The 20,287-nt window shown below is 39.1% G+C and overlaps 1 protein-coding gene across 2 annotated transcripts in view; it reads right to left on the reverse strand.

Annotated features, from left to right (window-relative positions):
• LOC124795488 (deoxyribonuclease TATDN1) overlaps positions 1-7,680 on the reverse strand; it is a 31,703-nt gene extending 24,023 nt beyond the window's left edge. Inside the window, exons 1-3 of one of the 2 annotated variants that reach the window (XM_047259535.1) lie at positions 7,607-7,680; positions 6,266-6,455; positions 5,963-6,142 (exon numbers count right to left, since the gene is read on the reverse strand). In XM_047259535.1, the coding sequence (XP_047115491.1) occupies positions 5,963-6,142; positions 6,266-6,347 (262 nt within the window). In that variant the 5' untranslated portion in view covers positions 6,348-6,455; positions 7,607-7,680. Of the gene's footprint in view, positions 1-5,962; positions 6,143-6,265; positions 6,495-7,606 lie in introns of those variants that run through there. The other variant, XM_047259534.1, reaches the window with a different exon arrangement.
• Between the last annotated feature and the right edge of the window lie 12,607 nt (positions 7,681-20,287).

Here is a 20,287-nt window from a genome sequence, read left to right on the forward strand (position 1 = left end):
AGACTGAATGATACCCAGAATTACCTGTCAATCAGTTACCAGTTGCCTGGTTTACTCATGTCACAGGGAGTAATAACACTGAGTAATTAAGTCAAATCATAGATCTATGCAAATAAAGGATAAAGAGTTGTCTGGGGAAAGGGGTAATAGATTAAGGAAATACATGTGAGGGTTTATGCTTTGTGGAATTAGATGTAATTAGAGGGAAAAGATACCCACTGATGAGCGAATTAATGATGAAGATGTGAACACGTATTTTAGTTAGTAAGAGGTAGGATGAGTGTGCACAAATTCAGATCGAATTTTATAAAGGATGGGGGAATGTCGCACAGCAAAATAGTATTAGAGTGAAGAATAAAATCTCTGAGCTGACTGGAATGATGTCAGGCATAGCACAGCTGCCCAGCATGCAATGGTTGTGTAACAAATATTAATACCTGGGAGCACTCGAACACAGACAAGCAAGAAGCACACTGCCACAGAATGTGCACAATTGTCAGGAACACATGATTCAGCACTGTCACATCATCGCATAGAAGGCATAATGATATTCTATTACTGGGGCAGCATGGAGTAACTGCACCTAAGGACTATGCGAGAACACCTTTCAGGCTGTGAACCATACATAAAAGAATGCTCTGAAACTAAACATTAGTCCAGGAGAGAATGTTGACAGGTTCCAAAAACTGAAGCATATCTGGTCACCTGTATGAGGGAATCACATCATTTACCACAATATAACCCTCTTCTTCCTCCCACTCAGTATCAATCTGGTCATTCTATCTGCATCACTGAAATTGGCTAGAGGCCATGTTTCTTAGTTCCAGGACGACGTGTTGAGATACAATGCAGTGTTGCCAGCCACAGCCAATTTGAAGCCTACTTCTGCAAGTCTGCAGCCATCGGGATGTGGGTTGACCTTCGACTCTGCAAGATAATATTCCTGCCAGTCACAGTGGTGACTGACTGAAGATGAGAGCCCGGCAGATCTATGGACGAAGAACTAATCTATCCAACAGCATGCCAGCTGTTCGACTTGAGAGTAGTACAACTGATGCCATCACTCCTTGGCAGTGCATGTACCGCCTTACTGGCTGTACTCTAGGATCACCCCTAGGGTTTTCCTCTGTGTCACTGTTGGAACTACTGCCTACTCACCATCACCACAGCGATCATGAGGCATATGCAGATTTCTGGGGGCAAACCTAAGCACAATTACACTCAACAAGAGCACTGAATCTTCGAAAGACGTCCACAGTCACGCTATGTTGCGGGGATATGCCAACCACCATTCTGCCCTGGATGAGGCTGTGGAACTGACTGTTGGCAACATCAGGGACTATGACCACAGATACCAAGATGGGCACTGATATGCCTCTCAGTGCATTCCTGCAATATGCATTTGGCAGCCATGGAACTGCCTCTACACATATAGTGTCTGATTAATGTTATAGAGAATCAAAATTCTAGAAGCCCCCCATTCTTCAGCAATTAACTGAGCTACAGTTGCTTCTTTGCACAAATTATTATTTATCTCTTGAAACAAAAAGAGTGCTGAATAGCAACCACTACTTAAAAGGAACACTGATTTACTATCCAGTTCTATGGACTGAGAGTTATATAATGACAAAAAGACTGGCAGAAGACAGAACAACGGAGAGCTAATATTATGTTAATATCTGCCTAATGGTCAGACACCACAATAAGATTAATAACTGAGCTAACCAGCACTTCGAAATTCCTTTCATGCAACATTACTTACTCCTCAAAAATGAAAGATCAAACATTAGCAACACATTCAAGACAAACATGCAAATGCAGTTACCAGAAGTGATAAAAGAAATGACCAATGGACGAAAAATATCTAATCAACAATTTGTAGATGGTGCCTTCTTCAGTCCTGATCGCAAAGCAGAATGGACACACTCAAGATTCGATTAACAATCAAACTGTCACCATTCAACTTAACATAGATCTCTGGCTATGACACAGATCAGTCTGTTGTCACTTCAAAGATATCACATTTACATCTGATGGTTTCACCAACGCATAACCAAACAAACATTCTAACCTAACCTAGATGTCAGACTATATTACAGATCAGTTTGCCACTCCAACTCCATTACATTCCAAAAACTAATACTACAGACATAAAGGTAATATTGTCTGTGTTCTCTATTCTTTCTGTTAATGCCAGATGCCACACCATTAATTTATATGACAAAGAAAACATCTGGTATTGGTAAGTTCAGCTGAGCCCATACCATGTCAATGTTTATTTCTAAAGCATAACAATAACAGAAAGGCAACCACTTAACTTTAGAGGAGTGGTGTGCAGCATACAGAAACACATAACAGGCAACAGTTAACACTAGCTTTTGAGCTCTTATTCTTTTCTAGTACACACACACACACACACACACACACACACACACACACACACACACACACACACAACGAAACATCTGCACTTGCAGTAGCAGCAAAACTGATTATTGAATATCAACTATCAAAAGTAGTTACCTGGGTACATTGAGGCAGGGAGGTGGTAGGGAAGGATGCATGAGGCAAGGGAGGGAGAGGGGTGGTGACAGAATGGTGTGAGGAATGTCAATTGCTAGACGACTCAGTGGCTGCACAAGAAGAAGAAAGGAGTTCAGAATGTAGAACATAACTGATCTGCATGGGGAAGAAGCAGTTGGGACACAAGAGAGAAAAGGTAAGGTCTGGCAGGTCTAGTGCAGCAGGGGATACAACCCGTCGGCTTTGGACAATGACGTCACAAGTCGCCTGATAGCAGTTTACCATTTTCGCTTTTGCTGTTATGTTTCAGTTTCGTTTTTTTACTGATTGCTTAATAAAGTGGATCTGTTTATTCTATCTCGTGAGATTTTTTTTTTTAAGCCAAAAAACACTTATCAGCCACTGAAGGGAGCTACAACACTAAGAAGAATCGCTTCTCGACTGGCGACTTATGACGTCAATGTCCAAAGCCGACGGGTTGTATCCCCTGCTACACTAGTCCCGTCTGGCAGTGTGGAACACATTAGCAGAGGTTTAGGTTAGGGGAATTGGGAGAGCGCAGAATATGCTAGAACATGCTGTTATGCTGTAGAGACAATTGCTACCGTAACTGCCATCATGCAACTCTCCAGTTCATCAAGCAGTTTGGATTGAACAAGGTCATGGTGATTTCCGACTCATTGTGCGTACCACCAGTGCTCTACACCTCAGCAATACAGCGGGATAACATTGCTTATCTTAAGAATGTAAAACACAAGGCGACTGAGCTGCAATGGTATGGATCTTGAGTGAACTTTCTTTGGACTCCATACCACCAACAAAATGAGAACATGGACACCTTGCAGTGCACGACAGACGCTTATTGACAGAATGGGTCCAGTCACAATACTGATCTTAATGTCGGAGCATATAATTCATGGACAGAGGAAGAAGACACAAAATAGAGAGAGACTGCCATCACTGTAATGTGGATCTTACTCTGCTCAGACCAAAGTTTATGTATTGGACATGTGGTTAATAATAGCTAATATCAACGATAAGGATCCATTCACATAATGTAAACTTCACAAATTAACTCCAAAGGATAGGCGTTTGATACTATCAAACCTCTTTGTGCTATTCAACAACAGAAGGTGAGTTAAATCACATATTCTTTTGGTGTGAGTGGTAATGCTATCAGATAAATGCTATCAACCATTAATTAGTTTCCAGAAAGGGGTGCACTAAACCTAGCACAATTTCTCACAAAATAAAACACAAAATTACTGAAAAACATCAACCAATTTGGAGCAGAACCGACAACTTTTCAGGCATGTATTAACATATACCTACTTTGTCTCCAGCAGCCTATACTATGAGCAGACCAATGAAGTGGCCATGGAGAGCCCTGTCTCTCTGGTGATAGCCAACCTATTCATGAAGAGTTTCAAAGACGTAGCCCTGGAAACCGCCGAACTGAAGCCTGTATGATTCTTCCAAAATGTGAACAACACATTTGTAATATGACCACATGGAAAGGATCAACAACAAATATTCCTACAACATCTAAATTCCATCTGTGATAGCATACAGTTTACTATGTGCTTCGAGAAAGATTGACAACTACCCTTTGTTGTTGTTGGGTTGTTGGGATGTTTAAGGGAGACTAAACTACCCTTTCTCAATGATTTTGTGCACCACAGGTCAGATGGCTTGCCAGGTCACAGTGTGTATCACAAGGCCACTCACACTGACCTGTACCTATACGCTTCCAGCTGTCACCATGCAGCTCAGCTAAATGAAATGCTCAACACATTGGTACACAGAGCACATATAATCTCGGATGAGCAGAAGCTATCAGCAGAACTCAAACATCTGGAGACTGTGTTCCACAAGAATGGATACAGCAACCACCAAACCCTAAGAGCCTTCTGACAACTTAAGTGCAGTAGGGACCAAGGTGAAGAACAAACCAAAGAAAAGAGAAAAATGGCCTGACATTTCTACCTTTTGCAAGCAACATGTCATCCAAAACAGGCAGACTATTGATGCAACACAAGATCAACAGTCTTCCAACCACCACATAAGAAGCGTGCAGTACTAGGAACAGTGAAAGATGATATCGGTCTCAAGAAAGTGGGTATATACAAAATTCCTCGCAGCTGTGGCAAATCCTACATTGGCCAAACAATTTGTACGTTGGGAGATCGATGCAAATAACATGAATGCTACACCTGCCTAGGTCAACCAAGCCAATCTGCCCTAGCAGAAGATTGCATAAACATTGGACACACAGCTAATTATGATGAGACAAAAGTACTAGCCACCACAAATAACTACTAGGACTGCATTTTCAAAGAGCCCATAAAAATTTGTGTAAACAGACAACCTAGTCAACAGGGGCACTGGTTACCAACTCAGTAAGACCTGGAAGCAATACTAAGCACTATCCAGGAGCAATGGTGCAGTGGACATGAGATCATTCCGCCATGGCTGCCAAAGAGATAGTGTGTCGCCACCCTCCCTCCCCCCCCCAATTATTTGACACAGCCTCCCCTTCCCCCACCACCGGACAGGCCGCACACCATCGGCACATGGAGCCACAAGGGGTAAATACTAGCGGCGGAGAGTGGACAGACTTTTATATCAGCACCATCTGATGATGATGGAACGGTTATTCATCAAAACGTTGTGGGCATTTGACAATCGTATCTGGCTGGACTCCCGAGAACATTTATGCCAGGAAGGCTCAGGTCACATATCAATCAATCATGTTACCTCTTTGTAATACATATAATGTATACCTACTGCATACACTGAACCTAACATAGTCTACTCGAGATTTGTGTATATTATTTTACAACCTGGTAAATACATATTTATCATAGTTCTCAACACTGGATGGTGACAACGAAAACATTGTTAAATGAAGACACACAACAAATTCGAAACACAGTGGCAGTTGATGAAAGTTCAGTTTATAAAGATCATCAATCATAATAGCCAGACTGTACTGCCTCTTGCTGGGAACACTCTTGGAATTTTAAGGTGCCATGCTGCTAGCCTATTGGGCTGCTACATCAAACATAATCATCTTGTATTAATAACATCGATGTCTAGCATTCTAAATCCAATGAACCACATTTATAGTCTGAAAGCTTTGGAGCTTATTTCACGCAGCAGCAACGGTTATGCATTACATGCCTTTGTCTCTATAGCACCATGTCGAAACTACTGCTCTCTTCACTTCAACATTAAAATATCGTTATTCTTTCTTTTTTTTACCTCGGCGTCGCATATGTTTGCTGAGTGTGGTTCATGGTGGGTATTATTATTTATACTATTTGTTTTCTAAGTCTAATACGACATAGATTCTTCCAGACTAACTTTAACCACACAACTCAAATGACAAGGAAGGTGATGCGTGGGAATAGTACACAACAGATTTACATTAAGTTACCATCAGAGTTCGCTAACTGAAGAGCCTCCTTGCTTTCACTCAAACTTCCTCCGGTAATGATTATTTTCTCCAAACCTATATTCCACGCACGCTCGAGAACACTGTTAAAATCATCGTCATGCTTTCGCTTTGAATGGTATATTCCTCTAAACATTGGGTCCGTGAGATTCGCACCAATATCTGATAAACGTATCATAAAGTTAATACAATTATTGTAGATAATTAATACAAATACTCTAATCAATATATAGGAATGGAAAAGAAACAGTATCTTGAGTAAAAATCGTGTTTTTTAATACTGACCGATAAACTTTCTGCTGGTGCACATTGTGACAGTTGTTGACAACACCTTATTTACTGCCAACGCTATTCTAATGTTTCTCATCCCACATCTCAACTTTATGTTTAATGTTTACGTGCTTCTGCAACAAAGATAGTATACTTTCTATTTCCAAGGGGAAATGGTGTATGTCAAAGTAGTAAACTCCCGTATCTCTCGGGTGGGAGGATGCTAAGTTCACCGGACTTGGATACGATGTGACGTCATTATGACGTATACACGCTACATCGAAAACGATAGAAACCGTATATCGACTATTCGACTTTTGTGAACTTTCGAGAGGTAGTGACAGGGTAGCGCTGTGCTCTGCGCCATTCGTTTAAATCTGCTTTGCGCTCCTTGCGTTTAAATCGTGTATTGTACTGTGTTTGTGTCCTGTGCGTTGTTTTTCGTTTGCTCGTCTCTAATTATGTGTTCAGCATTCGAGAGACTAATGAGAGAAAATCTGGAAGAGTTCAGCATCGATGACGACGGGCAATTGCGTGGTTATTGAGAATCTCAAGCAGAAATTGATGTACTTCTGACCCAGCTGAAGTGCGTCGGTTATTCGTACTCAGTGCGAAGAAGCACTCAGCAGCAAAATCTTTAGATGCGTCAAGACACTAACCTTTGGTTAAGATTACATTGAGAAATCCACTTCCCCTCATATTTCATCTCCGGTCGACGATTTTTCTTCACCAATGCCTCATATTTTTCGAAATTCAATCATTCTACACACCAGTCATTACTGCACACTAAGGTACCTGTCTCTGCGGTCCGAGTGTAAAATTACTTGGAATTATGGTTGATAAGAGACTGTCTTGGGATGGACATATAAATTACTTAGCTAACAAACTTGCACGAGTTCTCTTTCAGCTATATAAATTAAGAAAAAAATGTCAGCAAGAGTATGCTGCTACAATGTAATATGTACTGACAAGACCAATTGTATGAAACCATACTAAAATATTGATAATAAATAAATATTATTTTCGGTGTAAGCGTTCAACACAACAATCACACAATCAAATCTGGTCGGGACATAAGAAGACTTCACTTTTATACGAAACGTATTGTCTGTGGTGTTTTCAAGGCCACGGTCAGGAATATTTCTATTAATATCCAGCTCTTTTATTTGGCGAAATACATATACGCTGCCACACTGAGCTGTTATCAGAATGGCACGTGTCAAAACAAACCACTAGCTGACGACAGTTTAGAATCTCGAACGTTCGTAAAAGTCGATAGGTGTGTTAATCGACTAAAGCGTATATACGTCATAATGACGTCACAACATATCCAGGTTGGGTGAACTTAGCATCCTCCTCTCGGGTGCATGTACATAAAGTCGAGTTTTCACGTAAAGCTAAAGTATGGCGTTCGATTGACACCATCGAATTTATATGTGGAAGAACACTGCCCACTTAACTGAAAATTCGCCACTTGGGTCTGCTGTCGGGCATAAGTGGACTACACCAGCGTACGAAGGAGAGCGAGTACACTGGTTGGTTGATTGACTTATTTTTATTTGGCCCCGTTTGATTACATTATATACAGAATGTGTACTCGTAAAATAAGACAGGTCAAGTATAACCGAGGACTCGCGGCATTGCCTTACTTACACAACCGAAGTCTATGCTACATGACCACTGATGAACATTTGAGATGTAGCGCTCCTCAGTATCAATGTAATTAATTTTGACAAATACTGTTTCAGGAAAGCTATAACTGTATTCGCAAAAGGCTGAATCTTTACCATACAAAGACAGAAGTTTTTTAATAAAGAGAAACAAATATAAACAAAGAATAAACAACAACGTGTACTGTGCGCTCAATCTGATGATGAAGATTGCCACACAGCCCTCCAGCGGTAGAGCAGAGTTCTGGGAACGTAGGGATACTTGTATGCAATGCGCCTGCCAGCTTTAGAATGTCTCAGAGGAATCTGCGGCTCCTCCACTAAGCCTGCCGGATTCATTGAGGGTAGCAGCCTCTCTACCTATGTCGTCTGTTCTTCCTGCCATTCCAGCGGTACAGGAGCCGTCTCTATCTGTCATTGCTGTCCTGCTTCTGCCTTAGGCAACAGTATGTGGTAACGTTTCCCTCAGTCTATGGAGACGGTTTGCTGCTTTCCATGAAACTCTATCTTCATCATGTTGCTGTCTCCTGTTAATACCACGTATAGCCCAGAATAAGGCGGTTGCAGGGGTGGTCGTATTGCATCTGTTCATAACCACGTATGGGAACAGTGCTCCTGGTCTTTGGACACAAAATGCGTGCCCTCTCGGTGTCGAGAACTTGGTGCTGGACGTAGTTTGGAAATGTATTCTCGTACTTGCTGCAGAACAAATGACGTGTCTCTCGCTGTTGCTTCGGATGGCGCAGCAAAAAATTCTAATGACAGGTGTAGGACTTCACCATAAACCAGCTCTGCTGTGGGAGCTCCTAAATCTGGTATGCAAGTGATCCATAATCCCAAAACCACTGGTATGGCTGAAGTCCAGCTCTCAACATGGCACATAAAGTCAGCCTTCAAGGGCCTGTGCCAACGCTCGAACATGCCATTACTTTCAGGGTGGTAGGCTGTCATGTGGTGATGCCAGAACCCACACAACTTTGCCAGCTCTAAAAATAGGGTGGATTCAGATTTTGTCACACGGCGGAGGCAACCAAAACGAGCAATCCAAGTTGCCATCTCTGCCGATATGACAACCAATGGCACTGCTTCTGCCCATTGGGTGAACTGGTCTACAGAAGTAAACAAATAAGGTACTCTTCCGAGGGCGGCAGCAGTCCTACGATGTCTAGGTGAACATGTGCGAACTGCTCCATAGATCGTTGAAATTCTCCTATTGGTTTGTGCACATGCCGTTCGACCGTGCATTTTTGGCGTGCCATGCACGTTTTCGCCCACCTACAGCAATATTTCTTAATTCTTGGCCACGCAAAATGGTTCCTTCAGCAGGTTTATAGACTGTTTGCACTGGGGTGCGCCAGTCCGTGAATGCTATCGAAGGTCGTCTTCTGCAGCTTTCAGGAACAAAAGGTAGAGATTTATCTTACGATATGTCGCACCAAGTGCTAACTTTTGTCCCTGCCAGCCTCGTGCACTGAAGTTCCAGTCCAGTAGTGACGTCCTGCCGGTACTCTCATAGTGGGTCCGTGGCCTGTGCAGCTGCCAAATGCTCATAATCGGTTTTCTGCAAGACGATATTGACCCTTGACCAGAAACCTGGCGTGACTTTTTCGGCCCCCTCAATAGGACGCAAATCTGTCGTGAACTGGCCAATGAACTCTAGTTTTTGGGCTTATCGTGGAGAGCAGGATTCTCAGAATGCGAATGTAATAGGTTTGTGAATGCCGTGGCCTCCATGCAGGGACGAAAATACTTTACAGTTTCGTACAGTACCAGAATTTCTTTGTCATGCGCACTCCATTTGATCTGCTCTGCTGTGATTTTGCGTGAAAAGAAACCCAGAGGCTGCCTGTGGTTCCCTGCAAATTGATGGACGGCTGCTGCTATTACCTGTTGACTTGTGTCAACCACTATAGCCAACGCTGCTTGTAGTACTGGGTATGCAAAGAGAGCTGCTTTCTTCAGACCTGCTTTCATTTGGTGAAACGCCTTTTGCATGCCGGGAAACCACTTCAGGGACTGCTTGCCAGTCGTGTTTTTTCTCGCCAGTGCCGCTGTAATGGTGCCTGAAACTCAGGTGCCTGTGGCAGGTGTCGACTGTAGAAATTTATTGCCCCTAAAAATCTTGGTAATCAGATGGTTGAAGTGTTTCTTCAACAATGGCTGTTTTATCCGTTGAGGGGATGTATGCCATCTGCTGACACCATGTGACCCAAAAATGTCGCCTGCTGCTGTCAGCTCATGCATTTCTCCTCATGGATAAGTTCTTTCGAAAACGGACCTGAGATACTCTTCACGTATCTCTTTTGTCTCTGAGTACACCAATATATCATCTAGGTATCCAAAACAACACTTTAAACCCCATAGTATCTTGTCCACGAACCTCTTCCATATTTGTACCAGGTTTTTAAGTCCGAAAGGCATTCAGATGTACTCAAGCAACCCAAAAGGTGTTGTGACTGCCATCTTTGGTATATCCGCCCCTGCGACTAGTATCTGATGGTATACCTTCTTACAGTCAATCACACTGAAGACTGTTGAATCTGCCAGGACATTTGTAAAATCTCTGTCTCAGGGTACTGGGTAACGGCCTGGAACTGTGCGGGCGTTTAACTTCAGCACAACGGTTACAAGTACCATCCTTCCTTTTTGTTAAGTGTAACAGTAACACCAATGCGCTATTAAAGGTATGTAGCACACCTGCTTTTAACACAGCCTCGAATTCGGCCTAGGACCAAAATGACCAACATTGTGGTGCTGACTGACAGGGTATAATTCTAATGTGGTGTACTGTGCTATGTGACAACAATGGCTGAAATGCCCTTGTGCTGCCATTTTCGCCCCATACCACCTCCTTGCACATGAAGCCTGCGGTGCGACATATGTCTCCTCCATGTGTACCTATGACAACTTCATCATCTTGGAGCACTGATATTTATCTCGATTCTCATATTACACAATAAGTCAGTGCCTAATATGGCCTGTGACACATCTGCCAGCACAAAGTTGCAGTGGCAGCTCCATCTAAATCCTAAACCCCCTCCGTTTTGTAGGTACCATAAGTCGTTATTAGCGACGCATTTGCTGTCATGAGGTGCACATGTGAGGTTGTAGTGGTAGTGTGATAGTCGTTGAATGGCAGTGCACTGACATCTGACCACGAGTCAATCAGATAGAAACAACATGACCTCAAGTATTTAATATACAGCCTCTATGAAGGGGTGGATAACATTGACAAATTACTCACCATCCCAGTTCCGTCATCGTACTCACCTCCTTGCTTAAGGCACTTCTGTTGGTGCTGGCGGCCTGCCGTGCCTACTGCCGGCCGCCGTCGGCGTTTGGGTATGCACATGGTCCAGTACATCTCGTGGTCTTGTCGCCGAACCACTAGTGGTACCAACACATCTTCTCCTGCTGGCTTCCGCTGTTAGTCCCGTTGTTATTTTTCTTTTGACCAGGTGAGGTCTTCCTGTGCTGTAACAACTGCGACACTTGTCATTGTAATGCGTTAATGTGACCCATAAATTCATGCAGCTGTCTGGGCAAATCCCCAAGCTGACTCCTCGATATAGCTGTGGTTGTTTGCTGCTCACGATCTTCCACAACCAGTGACAGACATGCCGTGTGCGTATTGTCCATTGTTGGGTAAACTTTGTCTGCTATCATTATCAATGTGGGGACATCATCTTTTGCGCAGGTAACTATTGCCACCTTGAGTGCATTGGGCATCTGTGCCAGCCAAATGTGCCGCAGTCTCATGTCTGGTAAGTCTTCTTCTCTGATGATGGCATGTAGTCGTCGCCAATACTCGGAGGAGGTCCTGTCGCCCATCTGTTCATTCTTCAACACCTGATGTATGCACTGTTGAAATGGTTTAGACATTCTGTCGATCAATAACTTCTTTAAAAATGTATGTTGTCGTTCCGTGATGGGCCGAAGTATTATGTCTGCGGCTTTAATAGTAGCTTTGCTGTCTAATGCGTTTATGGGCACTGCAAACCTCGTGTGTTCATTAGTTATTTCATTTTGATCGAATGACAGTTCAAGCTTCACAAAACAAAGTTCTGGTTTTTCTGGGAGGAACTGTGGCATTTGTGCTTTCATCTGCAACTTGCTCGTCATTGCACATCTGCAGCGACTGCTGCCCGTGGTCTCATCGATGGACTGTTTTGCTTTTCTACTGCCGATTGCAACTCCCTGATTTGCCTTTGTAGCTCATCTTGAATGCCTAATAACTGTCCTGGTATATACTGGGTGATCAAAAAGTCAGTATAAATTTGAAAACTGAATAAATCACGGAATAATGCAGATAGAGAGGTACAAATTGACCCACATGCTTTGAATGACTTGGGGCATTATTAGAACAAAAATACAAAAGTTCAAAAAAATGTCCGACAGATGGCGCTTCATCTTATCAGAATAGCAATAATTAGCATAACAAAGTAAGACAAAGCAAAGATGATGTTCTTTACAGGAAATGCTCAATATGTACACCATCATTCCTCAGCAATAGCTGTAGTCAAGGAATAATGTTGTGAACAGCACTGTAAAGCACGTCCGGAGTTATGGTGAGTCGTTGGCGTCGGATGTTGTCTTTCAGCATCCCTAGAGACGTAGGTCGATCACGATACACTTGCGACTTCAGGTAACCCCAAAACCAACAATCGCACGGATTGAGGTCTGGGGACCTGGGAGGCCAAGAATGACGAAAGTGGCGGCTGAGCACATGATCATCACCAAATGACGTGCGCGAGAGATCTTTCACACGTCTAGCAATATGGGTGGTTCTAATAAAACCCCATGCCATTCCAAGCATGTGTGTCAATTTTTACTTCTCTATCTACATTATTCCGTGGTTTATGAAGTTTTCAAATTTATACTAACTTTTGATTACCCAGTACATTCTCGTAGTCCTCGGACCTGACAGTATAGATCGACTCTTTATTTTCGCATGCATATTTCCGCTTGTTTGTGAGGTCACCATTTTATAGCACTCCTCAGTATCCATGTAATTGGTTTTGACAAATACTATTTTAGCAAAGCTATAACTTTGTTCGCAAAAGTCTGAATCAGTTCGCTACAAAGAGCAAAGCATCATCTTTTTGTTAAAAAACAGGTAACAAAGAATAAACAACAGTCTCTATTTTCTTTCACAGAATAAACAGCAACATGCACTGTGCACTCAATCTGGTAATAGCGATTCCCACAGAGATAGAAGATATGTAACAATACAGTTTGTAAATTGAAGGGGCATCACTGCTGTCAGCTGCAGCAAGACATATATTTGTAGTTGATGTATGATGACTACTTTGAATATTCAGCATATTTTTTTCATACTGTTTGGCATTGGCGTTTGACAGCAGTATTATCATAAACTTTGAAATTATGGACATAAACTGTATTGGTTGCAGATTTCATACTGGGTACATTCTAGGCTTACATGTAAACAAATTGTGCAAACGACTGATAGCTGAAAGAACAGCCAACATTGTGACCAAAAAGCAATGTTCATCCACTATATAATCAGCTAATCTTGTGACTTAGATTGATTCAAGTAAACATATAGATTCAACAAAAATAGTGCCATGATTACAGAAAATATCTTCCTCACAAGGAATCCAAGAATCAGCAACAGATGGAGAAGCTGCTGGACAGGGGAATGCCTCTTGAGAAGCTGCAAGCCAAATGGATGCCTCACTGCAAGCTGCAGAAAAAGTGGATGCCACATGAAAAGTAAAGCAGTCAGAATCAGAAACCTCATCAAATGGTCGTCTATTCAAGAAGAGGAAAACAGCTGTCCCAGCCCACTTCAATGATTTTTTTGCTGAAGAATTACAGGGAAATATGAACAAGATGAGTACAATGGGAATAAAAGCCTCATCCAATGCATTTGTAATAAAACATCAAAACCTACATTCCACAAAAAAGCTACTGAACACATTAGTGAAGAATTAAGACCTACTCTTCTATAACAGGGCATTGGCTCAGATATAATGAAATGAAGTGTATAAATCAAGTTAAATGTAAATTAATAATGCATTTCCACAGAAAACAGTTCAAAACTGGGGGCAGTTACATATTTGTAAGTGATAACATAAAATTAACAGCACTGCAATTCCCATGGATAGACACAGTATACTGTAGGAAAACAATTTCAGTGCAGAAGTGCAAAAATTGTGCTGTGAAATTTAACTTATATTGTAAAATTTGTATATGAGGCAGCATGTGGCAATTTCAGTAGATTCATACAAATCACTGACAGGGTGCTAGTGTACTTCTGAAAGAATAAACTAATAAAATGTGGGAACTTACACATCAACTACTTATCAGACATAAGATTCAAAGTAGAAGTTGACTCACTACCGAGAACACATTGTTTTCAAAATACTGTACAATGTTTTACTTGAATAAGCAAGAATATAAAGTCTGATATTGATTTTATAATTACAAATGTTGAATCCAGAATGTATAAGTGTCTGGCAAGTGAAATAAGCCCATCAGACTACAGTTCACAGATAATAATTATAAAATATTCTACGAAAGTAGATGATACTATTTCTCATACAGAGAAATTAGCATTTTTAAGATAGAGTTTCTAAAGAAAAAAGTGCAACACAAACATTGGCCTTAATTGTACCTTTCTGATAATATAAATGATAAACATAACATTTTACTGGATATTTACTTAAAAGCTATAGAAGAGTGCCTACCGAATAAAATGAGGACAGTGAAGGAAAATGGGGGGCAGCATGTGCCATGGTTGATGAAGGGTTTACTTGTATCCTGAAAAAAACTGAAACAGCCTTATAGTATTAGCAAAGATCTACTCAGGTCTGACCATTCTTATGATTGTTACAAACATTACAAGAAGATTTACAATAAGACACTAAAGGCCGAAAAAAACGGTTTGTGGGAAACATCATTGCTCAGCCATCAAACAAAGTCAGGAGCATGTAGAAGATAATGAACACAGAAACAGAAAATCGCCCAACAGTATTAGTGTAAGTCTAAAGCTCAAAGTAAATAATAGACTAATAGACGATCCTATAATTGTTAGCAATAGTTACAACAAATACACACTTTACAAACATATGCCAAATAATCACACAGAATAACAAAAGTGATCCTCTGCAAACCCTGCATCTGGTTAAAAATAAGCAAGTCTCCACCATTAACTCATGTTGTTTGTATCCAACAACTGAAAAGACATAGTTGTAGTGATATAAGGAATTAGCCCGCTGACATATAAAATATGTTGAATAAAATCTTTACGTTAAGAACATACGAAATGGCCAAACCAATTTGCCACTTAATTAATTCATGTCTGAAGGAAGCTATTTTTCCAGATAGAATGACAATAACTAGAATTTTACCATGGCCCAGAAAAGCAGATCCAATGTGCTCTGACAACTACAGATCAGTTAGTCTGCAATCCCTTTTCTGAAAAGTTCTGAAAAAATAATGTACAAGTACATTACATTTTTGTCATATTGTGAAAGAAATATTATCACAAATGGCAGATCGTTTGTATTACAGAACGGAAAGTCAACAGTTTCAGCAGCATTTGAATGTATAAATATAATCTCAATGGGATTAAGCATGGCCAAAATCCTCTTGGTACATTTTGTGACTTATCCAATGCTTTTGAACTAGTTGACTACGACATTTTAATAAGGAAACTTGATCACTATGGAAATAAAGGAACAGCTCTTAGTATCATTAAACCATACCTACAAAATAGAAAACAAGCAATAGACATACAATCCAAAAACAGCGATTATTTATCAGAATTTCTACAAGTAAGTCATGGTGAAACACAGGGTAAAATATTATGTCTGCTATTGTTCCTGTTATATATAAACGATTTACTTTTAAAAACTGAAAGGGAAATGATTCTTTATGCTGACGATACCACTAGCATCACCATTAATACAAATTTATAGGATACAATAACAAAAAGCAAAATGATACTGGAGTATCACTCAGTGGTTTGAAACCAGTGGGCTAATTCTCACTAATGAGAAAAATGAAGCAATATTGCTCAGGAACAAAAACAGAAGAAAAACAGAGGAATCATCACAATTACAAACACTGGATATAAATATAACTCAAAATTAAATTTGTTGTGCTTACTGTAGGTACCTGTTTACTGTGGAAAGGTCACATTGCTAACATAACTAGCAAACTAACTTCCACCATATTTGTTCTCTGAAATATAAAGCCACTAATTGCAAACGATGTTATGTGAATAGTACATTCTTCATATTCTAATATATATTATGGCACAGAAATATTGGATCAGTTGAGTGATGCAATTAAAATCTTCAAACTGCAAAAAGTAGTAATCTGAGTAATGGTTAATGCAAGAAGAACAGACAGCAGACAGCTGTAAGCCACTATTCCAAAAACTCAAAATTCTAACCTTCTACAATATGTATATGTACAGATTATCACTTTTGAGTGGGAAAATAAGAACAAAGTAATTAAAAACGAAGATATACATAGCAATGCCACCAGAAAGTGTGTAAAATTAAGTGTTCCTCAACACAAACAGCTAAATGTGAAAGAAACACTGCTTTTATGGTGATAAAACTGCTGGACTGTTTACTGTTTCATAATTCAAACATTAGCTTGAAAGAGAAATTCAAATAAACAATAAAAGTATTCCCTGTAGAAAGTACTTTCTACTAAGTCAGTGAAAACCATGGTAGATGCAAAAAAGTGGATATGGAATAATGTGTAATAGAATTAAAATGTATGTAGTCAGAATGGCAGTAGATTTGACAAGTGTATTTATGTACAATATAACAGAATTAAATTGTGTATAGGTAGATTGTATAGTAGACAATAAAGTATTATTACATGTCATGTTATTTTATTGAAAACGACATACCTGTGTTAATTAAATAGTTTATGTGCTTATTATTTTGTAAAACTGACATTGCAAATATGTGCTTGGATCTTATCCTCGTATGTTCCTCCAAAGCTGCTCAATACAATAAATAACTAAATAGTATACTACTTACTCTGTATATGCCTTGGTCATCTTTGCACTAGGGTCTAGGGTAAGTTAATATTCGTAATCTACTCGGTTATTGCCTGAGGTCTATGTTTTAGATGGGTATTGAGATTTTGATTTTCTACATTTGTAACTATGCAGGTTATTGTACAAGGGTTACACTGGTGTTTCAACATATTTGCATATTGTTGATGTAGCATGATACCAATGTGTATATCACCCATATACCAAGTCTCAGTTATTGTGTTATTTACTGTAGTGCTCCAGGTCCAGGGGTATAAGAAATCTGTTTACAATAGTAATACATACAACAGGTCCTGTGTATTACCTTTCTTATGATATATAGTATCCAAGATCTAAATCATCAATTGACAGGGACCTTGGTTAATCGATAAGTAGAATTCAAAGCGATAACTTCCAAAAATCTATATCAGATTATTACAGATTACAGCTCATGATTTAGGTTGTTTAAAGATACAGTTTGTTAATATATGCTGGTTGTAAATAATATGGTTCTTTGTGAGTCAATTTATATATGTTTAGGTACAGCTATAGACGATAAGCTTAAACAACTTTGCTCTTAAAAAGTGTCTGGGGCCTATTTAATTTATTTATGACACAACATTGCAGCTGAAACTTTTTGGTAAATGATATATTTTGGCGATGTATATGTTGTTAAGATATCGTGTTGACAGTTTAAGATTCACACAACATTTGGTTTCACTTTGCATATTGCACTACTTCACATGGCTGACAACAGTGTCGCATTTTAAAACAGTGTTCTTCTAAGGTATATTTGATTGCTTGTACTTCTCTGATTGCTGGCAGTATATTTCTTTGTATGTAACCTATACTGACTATATGGTAGAATATATGTCGTATTATATTCATTGTAGTTCCTTTTGAACATGTGTTCTTAGATGTTCTCTAATTAACTGGGCTCTTTTGTCATGATAGTTCCTTCCCATTCGGCCTTGTATTATTGTCAGGCTCATTTTATGCTTTTTGAGATCAGGGTATATGACAGATGGGCAGTTATACTTATTGTAATCTATGTATTAACGTTATTTGCTGAACATAATGTGAACATTGCGTTTTTTTCACTTTTCTGTCTATAATCTCCTATGATAATGGTCTGAGAGATCAAAATCGGTAAAGAATCAACGTTTATTTGTGTGGCTGGCGATTAAAAACACAGTTCTTCAAAAACTTACACAACCATTGGCCATAAAAATTATTATATGCCAACCAGTAAACCTCCAGTTAAGAAATCAGACTCACATGTATAAAACAGCTTCCAACTTCAGATTGCTTTACAAATGAGTTAATGTCTTAAACACCTGATGTTAAGCATGTAAGTGAAGAAAAGTTTGAAAAAGGTTTGAAATTATGTTTAAAGTTTGTTGGAAGTTTCTAACTTCTCACATTATGGAGCACTCGGTGAGTATAGCGTGTGTAATATGGGCTCTGTTTCAATCAAAAGCTAGTTTTTCATACATTTCAATGTTTATGGCGTTGTGTCTCCTGAGCTATGTGTCATACAGTTACTCATTTTGCAGGTATTTTCGGTGGTATATGTGGATATGGCCTGTGAAATGGTTACAAGTAGAGTAGGTAATGAAGAAGTAATAAATTAAAATGTCATACCTGATGTATCAGTAACTGCATTAACAGCGAAAATGCAGTAAGCAATAAAGTTTTTTCCTTTCACCATTTTGAGGTAGGAGTTGGGTGGGAGATGTAACTGAGAAAGAGTTTCATAAAGGTTTGAAATTACATATAAAGTTTGAAGGAAGTCAGTTAAGTCCTCTAATTCTCGAATAACGGATGCAAATAAGTTGTGTATTTGTCTGTGGTCATCTACACTGCCTCCAGATGTATACACAGGTTCTAAGCGTAATATTTGTCTTACTGTGTCAAATCTTATCATGAGTAGATAATGATAGGATATCAAATTTTGCCAACATGCTACAATGTGGGGGCCTCTAGACTTTTGACTTACAAGTCGAGTAATCGTAACAAAATTGAATGTATTCATTTTAATTTTTCAGATTTAAACTGGACTATTTAATTATATTGAAATTTTATTATTAACAGTTTAACATGGCGAGGAATACAATAAAAGGTAACAGCAGGAATCGAACCTAGGTCAACGAATTACCAGTATGTGTGTCAAAGCACTCAGTTACATCACACTTACAACAAAAAGCTCCTCAATAATCCTTCATACTCTATGTGTAAAGCTTTAGAATGTGTTTTATTGTTTCCTGTGGCTCACTTAGGTGAGGTTTTCTAGGAAATGAAAGGGGTACTAACCTGCTGCAACTTACATAATTTCATTTTATCTATAGTTTCTGTCAACAGAATCAATAGCATTTTGGAAATCAACAAACATCTTCTGAACAAGCAATCTGCAGCAAACGATTGATATCAAATTAAATATTTATTCACAATGTCATCTGCCCTTTCTTAAACCCTCTTGATATTTATCTAAATTACTCTCCATTGCTGTTTCTATTCTGTTTAGTATAATCTTGGAAAATATGTTACATGCAACTTGCTCCAATGAAATTTCTCTATAGTTGTTTTCATCTTCTTATTGCTTTTCTTATTTAGTGGACATATCAAAGCCACATTTCCATTCTCCTGGGAATTTTTCCGTTTTTCAGTTTTCTCAAAAATGAATTTCAGTTTATTTCTTTAATGTTTGATATATATCGTTTCTAAAGATCTGCTCCAGTAGAGTTTTCTCCACTATCTTTATAAGGTTTTAATAATTTCTTCAATTTTTTTGTTATCTGAGGTAAATTTTCTTCTAGATTTTCGTGAGAGTTTGAGTATCTGACCTATTGATTTTTATGGGCAATTAAGAAGGTAATTAAAATATTTTTTAAGTATTTCGAAATTTTCCGTGTTCTGTAAGTCAAATTGACAAGCTTCTTCCCATGCAACACTGTTGATAGATTTATATTTGAAGCAGATATACCTAACTCTCTAAATCCTACTTTCTCCATTAAAGATCTGCTGGGTAAGAGCCTGTTTATCAGATCATTTACAGGTTATATACAGAAAACACTTTCGTACTAAATTTCCTTGCATACCAAATTTTTTACCACCCTCTAGCCTATAGTCTTTTGACTTAAAAGAGCAGTAATTAAAATTAAATTGAATATATTAATTTAATGTAGATAAATTCACTTTTTAAAATTTTTTAAATTTTATAATTAATAGTTCACATGGCAAAGAATAGAATAAAAATTATAAAAAGTTGGTAACAGTAAGATTGAACTCTGGTCCACAAATTCTATACATCAATTCTCCTTTTTAACTAAAATTGCTTATTGCTCT

The sequence above is a fragment of the Schistocerca piceifrons genome, chromosome 4 (assembly GCF_021461385.2).
Source record: "Schistocerca piceifrons isolate TAMUIC-IGC-003096 chromosome 4, iqSchPice1.1, whole genome shotgun sequence".
NCBI classification, from domain to species: Eukaryota; Metazoa; Arthropoda; class Insecta; order Orthoptera; family Acrididae; genus Schistocerca; species Schistocerca piceifrons.